Here is a 14,113-nt window from a genome sequence, read left to right on the forward strand (position 1 = left end):
GTTGCAGGTACGTGCAAATCTCACGATATCTTACGACGCGATGCGTTGTTATCAGCGAAAGCGTGCGGCTACCGAGTCGAATACGAGCGAAGTCGATCGTTCGCGGTACGAGTGGGGCCCATCGTTGCGTCGCGTCGGGTGGAGAAAGCTGGTAAAACAAAAGAGTAACGAAGGATAACGCGTGGAAATGAGATAAAAATAAAGATAATGCTAGGGAGCCAAAAACGAAGGGAGACAATAGACTGTCGGAATCTGTGCGTCGAGTCAACGGTCTTTTGTCTGCGTTTCACGGCGTTCACTAAGGCGTCACGGTGAACAGAAAGAATTGAGATCCAGGAGAAAAGCGTCACGTACGCGGCAACCGCGGCGAAGAATCGTTTTTTAACGACCGATCATCGAAGTCCATCCATCGAAAGAAAGAGTAATCAAGATCCAACGGTGTAACAGCCTCCTTCACGGCGGAATTTGCAGCAGAATCGTTCTGTATTGTAAGTCTTTCCATTTATTCGGAATCTCTTTTACCGATCCTTTAGATTGTATGGTTAAATTAAACGTTGACGTGAGTTACGTTCGTTTGGCTTGGAGAATTGATCAAGTGATAAAATCGTCGCGGAAGAAGAGGTAACCGGTCTCGAATTAATTTTGAACGTGCGATTTCTGATAATACGTGATGCGTTATTCAACGATGGATGTTTGTGCTAATTTAAATTTATAGAAATACAAGAAGTGGAGTCTAAATAGAGGTTTGTTTTATCATATGATTGTTGTAAAAAATATTTTATATATATATATATTTTTTTTTATATATTGCATGCACTCTCCTTTTTACGTATATTTGTATTATCATTAATCGATTACTATTAAATTTCCAGACTGTACGTTGTACGTTTGTGGATTACGTATTTAATGTTGAAATACGTACACGTATTCTTTCAATAAATAGTTCCACGTATGACATAGATAATTAAATATTTTTCCAACAATTTTCTTCTATTAAGTAGTTGATACATCGAAAGAATGCATAATATTATTGCTCATATAACATTAACGTCATAAATGATCGTTAATCTAAAAACGTAGAAATGGAAATATTCAATTAAGGAGCCTTTGAAATCGTATCTCTGGTGCTCTCAATGGAACTGCATAATTTAACAACATTTATGTATTATATTTGATATTCCTTTTTACCATTAACATTTAAAATTACTTGTATAGGTTATCACCATGCTGTTATCACTTGTTCCTTTGATATAAAGTAGAATTATTCTAATCATAATACATTCTGTGTAAAAAGTAAATTAGGCATAAAATACTTGATTATAGTTGAGACAAAAAAGTCCTTCGTTATAATTTCATGCGATACGTACGTAGTTACAGAGCACGTGAACTTCCAACGAGTTACACAAGCCAGTATGTAATGCAGCACAAGGGTGAATGAATTTCACAAGTGTCGGATATGAATGAGCATCTCATGCGTTCCATGTGAATGACAAGTGCAAAATGGATTGAATGGTTGTTTATGGTTGAAATTCGGTTTCATGCAAAATGTACTTGTGAATGAACCCTAGAAACGTACATGGTGCTCTTAGAATGAGAAGATAATCTCGAGTAAACAATGTTGACATGTCCGTGAGATATCTGCATGATAGTTTTTATATTATATTTTTTTAATATATTATCACATAATGGAAAGGCTAATTAGTCTATCAGAATCAAAAATTCAATAAATGAGTGCCATTTAAAGCAAAAAGCGTCCAGCTTGACAAAATAAAATTAACTTCAAATGATAAAATAAAGATGTGAACAATCGTTGATGAAACTTGACATAAATTAAATTCGTTTTAATACTCGTTAAAAAAGTAACGTTAAAAGGATTTGTTTGTAACAGTACATTATTCTGTATTTAATATCGTTAATAATTCCTCGTTCGCGAAGGAATACGTCGCGAACTAATTTTTACGCCATGAACGAGATATCTCGCATCTTAATGAAAAGGTGTGCAAGATATATCTCGTCCATAACGTCACATCATATGAACAACATTGCGTCATGAAATATCTGATCGATAGGTGAAAATGATTTTTATCTTCGAATGCAAGATTAAAACTATTATATGAATCAATATCATACGTATCGAAAGTACAAAAATGTATTCAGTTCAATACGATCGCTCGTAAAACATATAGAATTGATAAGATTAAATATATTTTATCGTGAAAATTCGCAGCTTTTATCATATCTATTTCGTATTTTTTTTTACTATCTACCTATATTTATTTTACGTATATGTAGACTGGATTAGAGTTGATGATCTATTGATTCATTTGCAATATTAAATGAAAAGAAATTTTTCTCCAATTTTTAAAACGATTCATAACTCAGGACTCTCGCATTAATTGATCCCTTTTCTGCGTTTATCTCTCGTACTATGTTTGCTGATGGCACTATTACATCTGTAGGTGATAGACTGAATATTAACAAAGAGCAAACCTGTAAATCTAGAATTCGTTTTCCGATATTCTCCATCTACAGCCATTTTCCATATTGAATTCTGATGCTTCGTTTATCTTAATAGTTGTGATCTATTTAATCTTCAAAATTCTTAAGTAAAAGATCTATTTGACCGGAAACTTCAACTATATGCCGTTTTAATTTATCCGAATGATCGTACTTAATAAAGAACAGCAGGTTTCTCAGCATTTAACCTCTTCAATCTCGACAGAAACGTACCTATGTACATACTCACGTCGAGTTTCATTTCCCGTTACCATTTTTTAATTTCAATGAAATACTCTACTTTTTTTTTACCAGCCGGGGGTAGAAAATGCACCGCTAGAGATACAGAGAGATGATCGATTTTATCATGTTTGCCGAAGCTAGGTTGAATACTAATCAACCTATCAAGGTGTTTCAATATTCCCTCGCCAACCTCCTTCTCCCTTTTTTGCTGCCGAAATCCACTTGAAAAGCAATCGTGATATTTGAACACGATGTTCATTATACCAAGTGAAGCGCTTCAAAGAAATCATCGACTTCGTTAAGACGCAATTTCTGTCGTTGCCATTTTTTCTCCCGTCGATACCTTGTTATTTCTCTTTCAAAAATATTCACATCACATCGACTACACTTAACGTATTTTCATTATCAACGATTACTACGAGGATGAATGATTCCTCTTTCACCACGTTTCATTCAAATTTTATAGTATCAACATTTCCTATCAGAGAGCAGATATGAAACTGTCGAACACATGCACAAATAACGAAACCAGACTTGAATATTAACCAATACCGCTGACGCGAAATGCTCCAAGCGCGTTTTAATATTTTTTACTATTTACATGGGATTTTGCTTTGCCATATATTGTAAAAAGTGAACGTGACGGCTGAGAGAAAGCTTTCAGCCGTAGTCGAAACTACAACAGATTAGTTTTATTTTACGTTGAAATTCGTGAACTCCAGGGACTTTTTTTATTTTATTTAAATTTCGATGTTTAATTAATTATTGTATTTTTCGTATCTCATTTGTGACACATTGTTCACGTTCTACTATATGATTAATCATTTTACTTACATGTCATCATTGATATTTCTTTTACGATTATAAACTTTCAGGATAATAATATATCGAAATGAAATTATTTAAACTTTTGTAGTGATGTAGTGATGTACAAAAATATCTCAAAAGTCATTGTATTTTTACCATAGCAAAATAGAATACATTCGACTAACAATCCAATTAAAAATCTGCAAAAATAATTGAAAACTATTGTAATCAATGATAGCTACATCGTGGATTTATGTTGTAAATTTATCAACAATAATGATATAAATCATAAATAAAAAAGGCTAAACAATTTATGCATAGCAAATCTATGATACACGAAGATTTATTACAAACAATTACGAAAATGAAAAAGCTATGAATAATTAATACATTCTAAATTTATCATAAACGAAGATGAGCATAAATTTGCTCGATATGATCTTACTCGAACATCTTGAAAAAGTTTCATAGATGGTACATTTATTAGCTACAAGAAAGAAATGATAATAAATAATAGTAATATTACGTTTACTGTGCATGTTGTAGCGTATGCATTAATCTAATGACGGTAATTACCGCCCTAAACAATTATTCTTATGATATTATACGGAAACGTGCATCATGAAAGTGCATAATAATTGGAATTTAGTCATAGAAAAAAATTCAATACAGTGATAGTTGATCGTATGCAATTCGCCTTCCAATTTTCTCACGTTTAAACACCGCGGAGAATTCGATAAATTCGGAACAACCAGCACGGGAGAAATTCCGCGGATAAATGAAAGACAAAAACGAGCCGTGGCGAACGGATGACCCAGTTGAAACAATTTATCAGTGCTACAAAGCGTGCGGCCCGCTCTAAAAAAGGATAAATAACAGATAACGAGAGATAAGCTGCAGGCCAATTTATCGCTACCGTCAACAATTTTCCTAGAGTGCAACGTGCAAATGGAACTTTATGCAGAGGCGTCGTAACAGTCGCATAAATAAGAAGTACGATTCACGCCGACTCGTGCTAATAAATTTTACTTACAAACCAGTATTTAACGATTCATCTCATCGGAAACGATACCGATATGCGAAAACGTGAATTTCTTTTTACGCTCGACCGTCCGTTATGCAGTCACTTTCATGTTAAATACCTATGACACACGTATATCTTTAGAACACGTCGCTATGCAACACACTTTCGATTTGTTTCAACCAGTGTCTATCTGCCAATCTCAACTAGAAAATAATGTAATTGAATGTGGATCAAGTTATTTATTTCACTGATGGTTCTCATACAGGTATCTAACTATTTAAGCATCGAGTCACGAGAAATTAATGTTCGTACTGTTTAATCGCCATCTTTCATTTCGAACACGTTCAATATCTTATTACAGAACGAATATCAAATCGTTTATTGTTCGTCGAATCTCACCTTTATTATTCTACATGCACGTGAGATACTTTCAATCGAACATTTCCTAGTTTCGTTTGCAATGTTCACCAACTGCTATAGTACTAAAGTTAGATTAAAAAGTAACGCTACTGTATTGAAATACGAAAAACAAATATGTACACAACCGTTTCAATTTGATTCACGTACTGTTTTAGCAAATCTACTAGAACTTCAACTTCAATTGGCAGTCTCTCCTTCACCTAATAGTGACATTAGAACCACGTGACTTAAGAACGAGTACGCAGGCGCAGATGATCGAGCAGGCGGTTTACTGCCAATTTCGCACGTGTGTTCAAATGAATTTAGTTGCGTTCCAGTAGTTTCCAGTATCTACAAAGGATTTATAGTACTGCCATCAGTTTCGGTGATCGTATCAAGAAACTCAGTGAATAATACGGAACTGCGAAACCACGTGAATTGGTGAGCGAATGTAACGAATCTAACGTTGAGTTAATGGAAACTAAATCGAAATCGAGGCTATACATGAATCGCAATCGACCCACGTGTGATGAGAATATCTGTTTTACATACGTGACACGATTCGCCGCGAGCTGATATGTAATGCGTGTTGCATAGACGTCACGGAATCGCAAAAATCCATGTAACATTCAGTTTCCTTAGTGGTAGATATACCTGTCGCGAAACAAGATAGCAACTGTGTTAGATCGTCATTTTTTTACATCGTTGTTGATGGTGATATATTACTCGTTTTGATAAATTTCTTGTTCCCGACATTAATATTAATAAGTTTATTAAACGTGAGACTGCGTGTGTTTCATTATTACCGATAAATATTTCCATTGCCTTGTTCTTGGCACAGAACTTCTTTACACAAACGCTTCTGGATAAGAAAAATTGCTGCATGCGATAGGAGATTATTTTTATTTGATAAATAATTTGTAAGTCTGTCGTAGAAGGTAAGATATTATTGGATGTATTCTAAGCCATTAATCTTTTGTTCTGAAGTATTTGTGTACTGTATTGAATTTCAAGGTCGACCTTGCCGATACCATGTATAATCTTCTACTCTACGCACGTACCAAAATATCTCGCCCTTGTGCAAAAACTGAGCGTTCGTTTCAAACATTTGCTAAAAGAAATCTTCGGAGACTCATAGTTTCTACGCAAATTTATACATTTTTTTATTTTTTCGAAATTTATATATTTTTAAATGATAAAATTTCTATGTTGAAGATATTATATATGTAAATAATATATATAAATTAATTAAGAATGAAAAATTAAAAAAATATTTAGTCCTTATTATTATGTATATAATGTATATGAATCGAATCATGTGTTTTTATTAATATTCATTCATTATTAACTAACATTGAGTTTGATTAATAAAATTTACGTTAATGAACTATTTTTATATTGATCCATTGAGAATATTTTGTATTGTTATTAATATGAAATATTATTATTTTAAATATTCTGCTTTGTGTAAATAAAAACCTATATTATATTTTTTGCAGATTATTAGTTTAAGAAGATGGTATCGTCAACAATAATGGAAAATGGGAAATCCATCCCATCAAGGAAATCTACTATGGGTATTGGCCCAGGCAACTATCGTTTAGTTGGTTGGGATATGGATACTACAGGCAAAAAAGTTATAGATGAAATATGCCAAATAGCTGGGTATACACCTAGTTCTTCATATTCACAATATGTAATGCCATATAAAGATCTTAATCCTCCAGCTATAAAAAGGCATAATATGAAGATAGTAACTATTGGCAAGTTTCGTGTACTTAAAGATAGTACAACTAATAAGGTAAAAAATTTCATTAATATCAAAAAATTAGTATTTAATCTGTATTTGATTATATTACGCTCTATATTCTTTTACAGGCACTAAAAACTAAAAGTGAAGTGTCTGCATTAACAGACTTTCTAACATGGCTTTCCTCTATAAGAGGAGACGCAGCAGATGGTATCATATTAGTTTATCATGAACCACGTAAAGTTATTCCTGCTATGTTAATTGAATCTTTAAAGAAATATAATCTTCTGGAAAAATTTAAAGAAATTGTGAAAGGATTTGCAAATGGATTTAATGTCGCAGAAGTAAAATGTGCAAACACAGTTCGTGCATATACTCTTAGGACATTATCTCAAAGTTTATTTAATCGAGTAAGCAACATTTGTTTTATAGAATGTGTAATTATATTACATTGATGATAAGTTTTAATAATAATATAAAATCGCTATAATAATTTTAATTTTAATATGAAATTGTTATTATTTAAGGAAAATCAGTTAAATAATGCAAAGGACAGAGCATGTTTGGCTTTACAAATAGTACAACATTTGAGTTCACTAGAAGTTACAAAAGGAAATGAAACAGATGGTAGTGGTGATAGTGATAGTGCCATGAAAAATACTGTTGATTTCATTAGAGAATTTGTTCAACCAGTAGAAATGGAAGAACAAGAATATGCAGGTATATAAAATAAATTAAAATTTAAATGTTTAAATATTGATTAGAAAAAATTCTATTATATAATATTATGTATTTCAGAATTAAAAATAGTATTTGAACGTCAAAATACTTTAAGACCTATTTTTGGGGCCCTATTCCGTGTGAATCGTCGAGAACGGCAACATGCTAGTCCTTTACGTCGATTGCTTGCCGAAGCAGGCATAGAATATTCTCAATTACAAGTTTGTATAATTCAAATAAAATATTAATATCTATAGAATTGTATTTTGAAAACTAATAAAACTAATAAGATTACTGATTTAACTTGTGTTACAGGAAGCATGGAATAATGGAAAGAAAGAAGGCTTAGAAAAATTAATTAAGGAAAAATTAACTTCAACTGAAGAAAAGAAAATCGAAGATTTATTGATCGTCCTTGAAGATCATTTCGATCCTAATAAGAAACCCAAATTAAGAATATCAAGAGAAAAGAATCAGATGAAGATGGAAAACTCTATTATTAATGAGGATAAAGAAAATAATAACAAATGTGATTCAAGTATCGGAAGTCCGGATACCACCACTCCTAATTCACCGCTTAAAATTAAATCCGAATCTTCTGAGAGTAGTACAATTATAGCAGAGGAATAAGAACTAAACAGTTCGCTTCTTTTCTCCAGTGCCTTTTAACTAATTATAAGATCAATATTGTTATCAGTAACTGAGTTTATAACCATTCCGTTCATTCTTATGATAACGTTATTCTAGTGTGATAAAGTATGAGTGTTATTTGTTGCAGTATTGTATTTAAGTTTTTATTTTCGTTATAACAGAGTATATATTGTATCCTTGAAGGATATGAAACTCGACTTATTGCTAGTTAACAAAAACATGTACAAATAACACATTAATTATTTTTTTAGTTTATGATAAAGGAATATTTAATGTTCGTTTTTTTTTTAACGGTTAATTTTATGCTCATTGATTTTTATTTAATCGGATTAACGTTTAACGTTGTAACAAGTGATTGTTTAGAGACTGTCGATATAGAAATATATTCGGACGCTAAAGATTTTTTGTTTTTCATCATTCTGAGATTACCATAAAATATTCTTTTTTTTTACTTAATGTTAGTAAGATTTACGTATAGAGTACAGATAGTAATATTTGAAGAAAGATATAATATATTTTTGTACGCCAAAAGTTTAATAAAACGAATCATGCACCATGATGTTGCATTTAAAAGTTAAATTTTGTTGTACTAAACAATTGAATAAAAACTTTGAATTACAACTTCTTATTTCGATCGTTAACACAAACTTACGGTATTTTATTTTTACTCGTCTCTTTTTTTCATCTCCTTTTTTATGAGTATTACAAAGTTTTAATTTAAAAATAATTAAACGTATCACGCAATATCGTTCTATGTTCCGAAACGACGGTAACGGCATGTTTAAAGGAAAAACAAGAAAAGACTCCAGCGTGACTTCTCTCTGTTATAAAGCGCATCTCGAATCGGTGCAACCATCGAGATAAAGTCAGAAATGAATTAAATATATGAATGCCTATGCAGTGGAGCGTTGTATCCGCTTATGGGGTTCCATAAAGCATGCCAAACGCCTCGAAGCGTAAACAGGCCGGTGCACCGCGAAAAAATTAGAGAAATATTTACTTGCTAAGAAAAGTATCGACGTGAATCCCTTTAGTACTAGGTAAGACTTAACTGTTCAATAAAACTTTACGAAATGTACTTGTCGCATTCATCGATGATTTCTAGCTAACCGACAGAATACAATATATAATACAAAGGATATTTCTTATAATTTTATTTCAATCCACTAAACTATGACATAGCATATCAAAGTTTTATCTTGGAATCAATTATCTCTCCATCATTAGCTCTAGATAAAAAATTTCTAACTTACAAATGGTATTGATATATGATTAATTAAAATTTAAATGAATGCAGAAGATGACAACAGTATTTAAAAAAACATAGGTCTAACAATATTTCAATAACTATCTGCGTGTATTTTTAGCTATCGGACACTCAACTTGGCCTTATTAATTTCTTTTCATGGACGACGAACCATAAAGCACAAAATACACTTACTGCATCGCCATTACTGTAACAGGCAGCGAAAAGGAAATTGCTGTTACTGGAAGGCTCGTTAATTGAGCGCCTGTAACCGTACGAAAGTATAGCAATAATAAATAATCTGGTGATAGTGGTGTTTGTTAAATCTTTTGTTGTACAAGATCGAAATGTTAATGAGATAAGAGATCAAGAAATAAATTGAATTGCATGATATAATATCAATGTCCAGTATTAATAAACGTGGAATGCTTGTTTTTGGTGTTTTCGATACATTAATTTTGTTTTACAATAATTTTGCAATATCTATCATATATCAATATACATAGCTAAAAATATAGAAGAAATATTGGATGTAAATAGCATATTTTAATATAAATATTATACGACGTTTATTTGACATTTCCTTGATGTGTTAAACACATGAAACACGCGTTGAAATTGAAATGAGAAAACAAAGATTTTTAGAGAAATTTCTTCTTCCACGTACATTTTAAAATAAACAATAAAGGAGACATTTTCATTAAAAATTCCAATATTAAGTTCCATAAATATTTTCACAAATTACAATTAAAAACGCTTAACTAGTGAACAATTTTATATCTCGCGTTTAAATTTTTACTCTGTGGTAAAAAGAATGTACAGAATAATTATAAAAATATTAAATTTAATTTACGTAAAATAATATGTAATAGTGCTCAAAGAATATTTGTGTTGCTCAGTAATTTTTCGAAGAGTATTCACTAATGTGATACACAAATGTTTTTTACAGTTTTATAGAACCATTATTTTTCATTTTTAGCGAGTCTCGAATTTCTGCAATACCGTAATTCTCTACTTCCGAATACCTACTGTTCATCCAGCTCGAGTTTAAGATTCATAGAACATAATTGCATATACAATAGCGAGGAAAGCATGAAAAACGATTATGATAATGACTTAACAAGTGTCGGTGATTATTTTCCCTTCTTACTCCTATATAAAGCTCAAATCATATTGTAATATGCTGTAATTGAGCATAGCCATCAAAAAATTTATCTTTCTTTCAGATTTAAGTGTTTTATTGCTTCTTTAAATTAATGGAATCTTTGCATGCTTACGTTAAAAAAGTTGCACTCAGTTTTGCCTAATTATTTAATTAGAATTTACGGTTGCTCTATCCATCGTAGGAAAAAGACCAATCTTTCTTTCAAATTATTTGTATGTAAGTCGGTTTGGTAAAACCGTTATCTAATAATTTGAAAAACGCTGGAGAACGCTCGTGAATGTACAGTTTCAGTTTTCATCGTCAACACTTTCGTAATATGCAACTAACGGATACATTTTCCGTCTTGAAGCGTAACAAACGATAACGGTGAACGATTATTACTAAAACCTTTAGCGAGCGAGGCCGCGTAACAAACGTAATTACAAAGAATACGCGCGTGCCACCGTTGAAACGGATCCCTCGTTAAGGGAGCGTGCTACGGAGAATAGAGGGACGAGAACGATTCGATTTTCATTAAAAAGCAATCGTTTCGCGGCGTATGTACGGTCGTTGCCGATGATTCACTACGAGGCCTGGGCAGACAGAAAACAACGAGAGAGCAATTTTCCCGAGAATCTCGGTGCGTTCGAAACGCGTGACATAGCACTGTGCTCTATTAGTCTCAGTCAGTCAGTGACAGGTACAGTAAACCGGCACGAAAATGACGACCAACACGACGTCATTCTCACTTTTTACGCAGGCATCTGACACAGCTGATGAAAGACACGATCCTCGATGAAAAATAAAATACTGTAACAAAACTAGAAACTTTTCATTTTCTTTTCTTTTCTTTCTTTTTTTTTTTTTTTTTTTTTGACATTTCATCAAAATTTATATTCGACTGTGTAGTAAGTTTATTGGTATTTCTTTGAAAGAGCGGAGATCATTACTTTTATATCAGGTGTATTTACAATCACCGCGCATTATTTTGTTTCATTATCCTTCGCAAATGAATTAAGTAAATGAAATTAAAAATATTTTAAACGTTTGCAAAATATATCAAAGTTTTCTTTACTGAATATATTGCCACAAGGAATTATTTTTCAACATTCTGATTTGATTAAAGATTTTCGGTATTTTAATCTAAATCATCTTTTATGTATTCTTCTTTGTCTGAATACAAACCCTAACAGTGTTCCAACATGTTTGATCGAATACTGGCATTGACCTAAAATCAACGCACCGGAAAAGTCAGCAACCGGCTAAGCAATTCGTCTTTTATGCATGTCGGAATCACGTAATGTCTCGCGATTCCGTCAGTTTACTGAGGCTTCCTAGACTGGAATGCCGCCGCGAGTAAAAGAAACCGAAATGAAATTTTGATTCGTAATAAAAATGCTTCACGCATAATGAACATTTCTATTCTTCGTTAGCGATTGCATCCTCTTCCGATAGAATCAAACGTGGAATATACATGAAATATAAACTCACCATTGAAGATAATCACCTCGATTTCTTTTATACAAATCTCCTCTATCTATGTATCATCCTTCCGTTACCTGAAAAATAAAAATGAAACGTCAGAGAGAGAGAGAGAGAGAGAGAGAGAGATTTACTCCTTTCAATTTTTGATCCATACTTCCGTTTAAAAAAGTTGCGAAGAAATCAGATAAGAAATCTTGCAAGGGATCCTATATAAAAGTAGACAAGTAAATCTTTAAGGATTCCACGTAGATATTGTTTTGATCAGAATGTAACAGCTATCGTACCTTTTTATGCTATATTTTAGAAAAAGTAAACTGAAACATTGTCTCGAATTCTACTTCACTTCTTTCATTTTCGTATATCCAATTGTTCATAAATTGTCCAAAAGAATTCAATTAAACTCAAACGTTAAGATCGAATATACAGGGCGATTAAGTCTTCTTGAAACTAAATTTCTAAAAAAGGAAACAGAAAAGAATAAAATTAAATGCGGAAGAAAATGGGGCGAATGCTATCCCGAAGGAAGCTCGGAAAGGAGACGCGGTGTCCGTTCGAGGCCGTCACTGCTCGCGAAGAAGACGCGGTAAGGATGGTTGTTAGCGGAGGCAGCAAGCATGCATTAACAGTACTCTGGATGGGCCGGTGGTTCTCTGGTTCCTTGATTTCCGTTCCTCCCCTCCAGGAGACAGTACCCGTTGGAGGAACATCTACCACGGAGGGAGAATTCTTGCGTGGTACACGCGCCTCAGTTCATCGGGAATCTTCGTCAAAATTGCATCCCTCTCTGTGCAATTCCTTCTACCAGAAAGTGTGTTTCTCGCGTGTTTTGCGTTCTCGATTAAAGAAACAAGGATAAGGGAGACACTTCGGCTGGATCATGTGGATCGTCTTGATCGCTGGATTTTGCACGGTGGGTGTCAAACTTTGGTTTTTACCTTTTTATGTGGATCCTGCGAAAGGATTCGTACGAAGCTCGGAACTCCGGTGAATTTCCACTTTAAAATTATCGATCTCATGCCTAACACTTGTCGTTGATTACGTAGGGAGAATTATTTGAAATCATATTCCAAACAGAACGAATTCTGTGATAGTATAATAACTCAACTTTTCAACCCATTTTCCTCCTGTTCTTTCGTTTCACTTCTTACAACTTTGTCGAGCTTTTAGATGAAGGATTTATGGAATTCTGTCTTTCTTTTTTTTATGTGTTTCCACGTCTTGATAAATTTATAGGAAAACTTTCAAATTCTCTGTAGGGTTGGGGTGATAATGATGTTTTCATCTCGTAGCGGAGATATAAAATTTTATTTGCATAAGAAGACCGCGAGTATAATCCTTAGAAGGCGTTTCACGTCGAAATGTTAACTCGAATCTTTTTAACGCGTTCGATGCGAGCGGTATTCTATCAAACTTTTTCAATTCCGACTGTTCTTTAAAATTACTGATTTAGAAGTCACAGATAACTGAATCGAAATCTGAAAATTACATCCATACAAACGATTTGAATACAAAAAAATAAAATTTATTGAGTTACATTAGAAATACCTCTTTAATTTAATCACGTATCGCTTTGAATATATATTTTTAGTAGGACAGTCTATTTATATTAACACGTATTTTGTATATTCAGAGTTCAGGGTTACAACAGTGTAAAAGACACTATATATAATATAAAAGACTATAATTTATGACGTGCAATAAATTAATCGCAGGAGTATAAAATATAAGTAGACCAGTATACCAATATTATGTATATTGATACAAGAGAATATAATGAATAAACTAACCGATAATCAGATATAAATCTTTCCAAACCAGATTTCGTTAATTTATACCGTTTCAAAGTCTCAACGTTCGACCATTAATAAATTCAAGATTTCTTCATCAACGGGCTATTCAGGAAGTTATTAACTTGTATGGTATCCCATATGCGGAGACAAATCCATGTCATCCTGCCAAAAGCACCAGTGAGAAATAAGGAATTTACGACGCCATAAAAGAAACGGGTGCGGTTCTTTCGTAAAAAAGAATAAAACGAAAAAATGTACGTGTACATAGTTATCTAGGAAGTAATCTCGAGGGAAGCAGCACATGAGGGCCCGTTTCACGTAACAGATTCGGCTGTTTGTCTCTTCCCGTTAACCTTCC

At 32.8% G+C, this 14,113-nt stretch overlaps 1 protein-coding gene and 1 long non-coding RNA gene across 5 annotated transcripts in view; one reads left to right on the forward strand and one right to left on the reverse strand.

The window, feature by feature from the left end:
* LOC125386327 overlaps nt 1–4,823 on the reverse strand; it is a 71,481-nt gene extending 66,658 nt beyond the window's left edge. For both annotated transcript variants that reach the window (XR_007226374.1, XR_007226375.1), the window contains exon 1: nt 4,580–4,823. This is a non-coding gene — a long non-coding RNA (uncharacterized LOC125386327). The remainder of the gene's footprint in view (nt 1–4,579) is intronic.
* Nucleotides 101–8,711, forward strand: LOC100646270 (maternal protein exuperantia). 3 transcript variants are annotated; one of them, XM_012316539.3, is made up of 6 exons: nt 101–488; nt 6,469–6,770; nt 6,848–7,129; nt 7,247–7,439; nt 7,518–7,660; nt 7,755–8,711. In XM_012316539.3, the coding sequence occupies exons 2-6, from the start codon at nt 6,486–6,488 to the stop codon at nt 8,067–8,069; spliced, it is 1,218 nt and encodes a 405-aa protein (XP_012171929.1). In that variant the 5' UTR covers nt 101–488; nt 6,469–6,485; the 3' UTR covers nt 8,070–8,711. The 3 variants fall into 3 exon arrangements, with proteins under 3 accessions (XP_012171929.1, XP_048268062.1, XP_012171930.1); XM_048412105.1 differs by lacking the exon at nt 101–488 and adding an exon at nt 5,259–5,410; XM_012316540.3 differs by lacking the exon at nt 101–488 and adding an exon at nt 5,627–5,907.
* Nucleotides 8,712–14,113: the final 5,402 nt, after the last annotated feature.

The sequence above is a fragment of the Bombus terrestris genome, chromosome 14 (genome assembly GCF_910591885.1).
Source record: "Bombus terrestris chromosome 14, iyBomTerr1.2, whole genome shotgun sequence".
NCBI classification, from domain to species: Eukaryota; Metazoa; Arthropoda; class Insecta; order Hymenoptera; family Apidae; genus Bombus; species Bombus terrestris.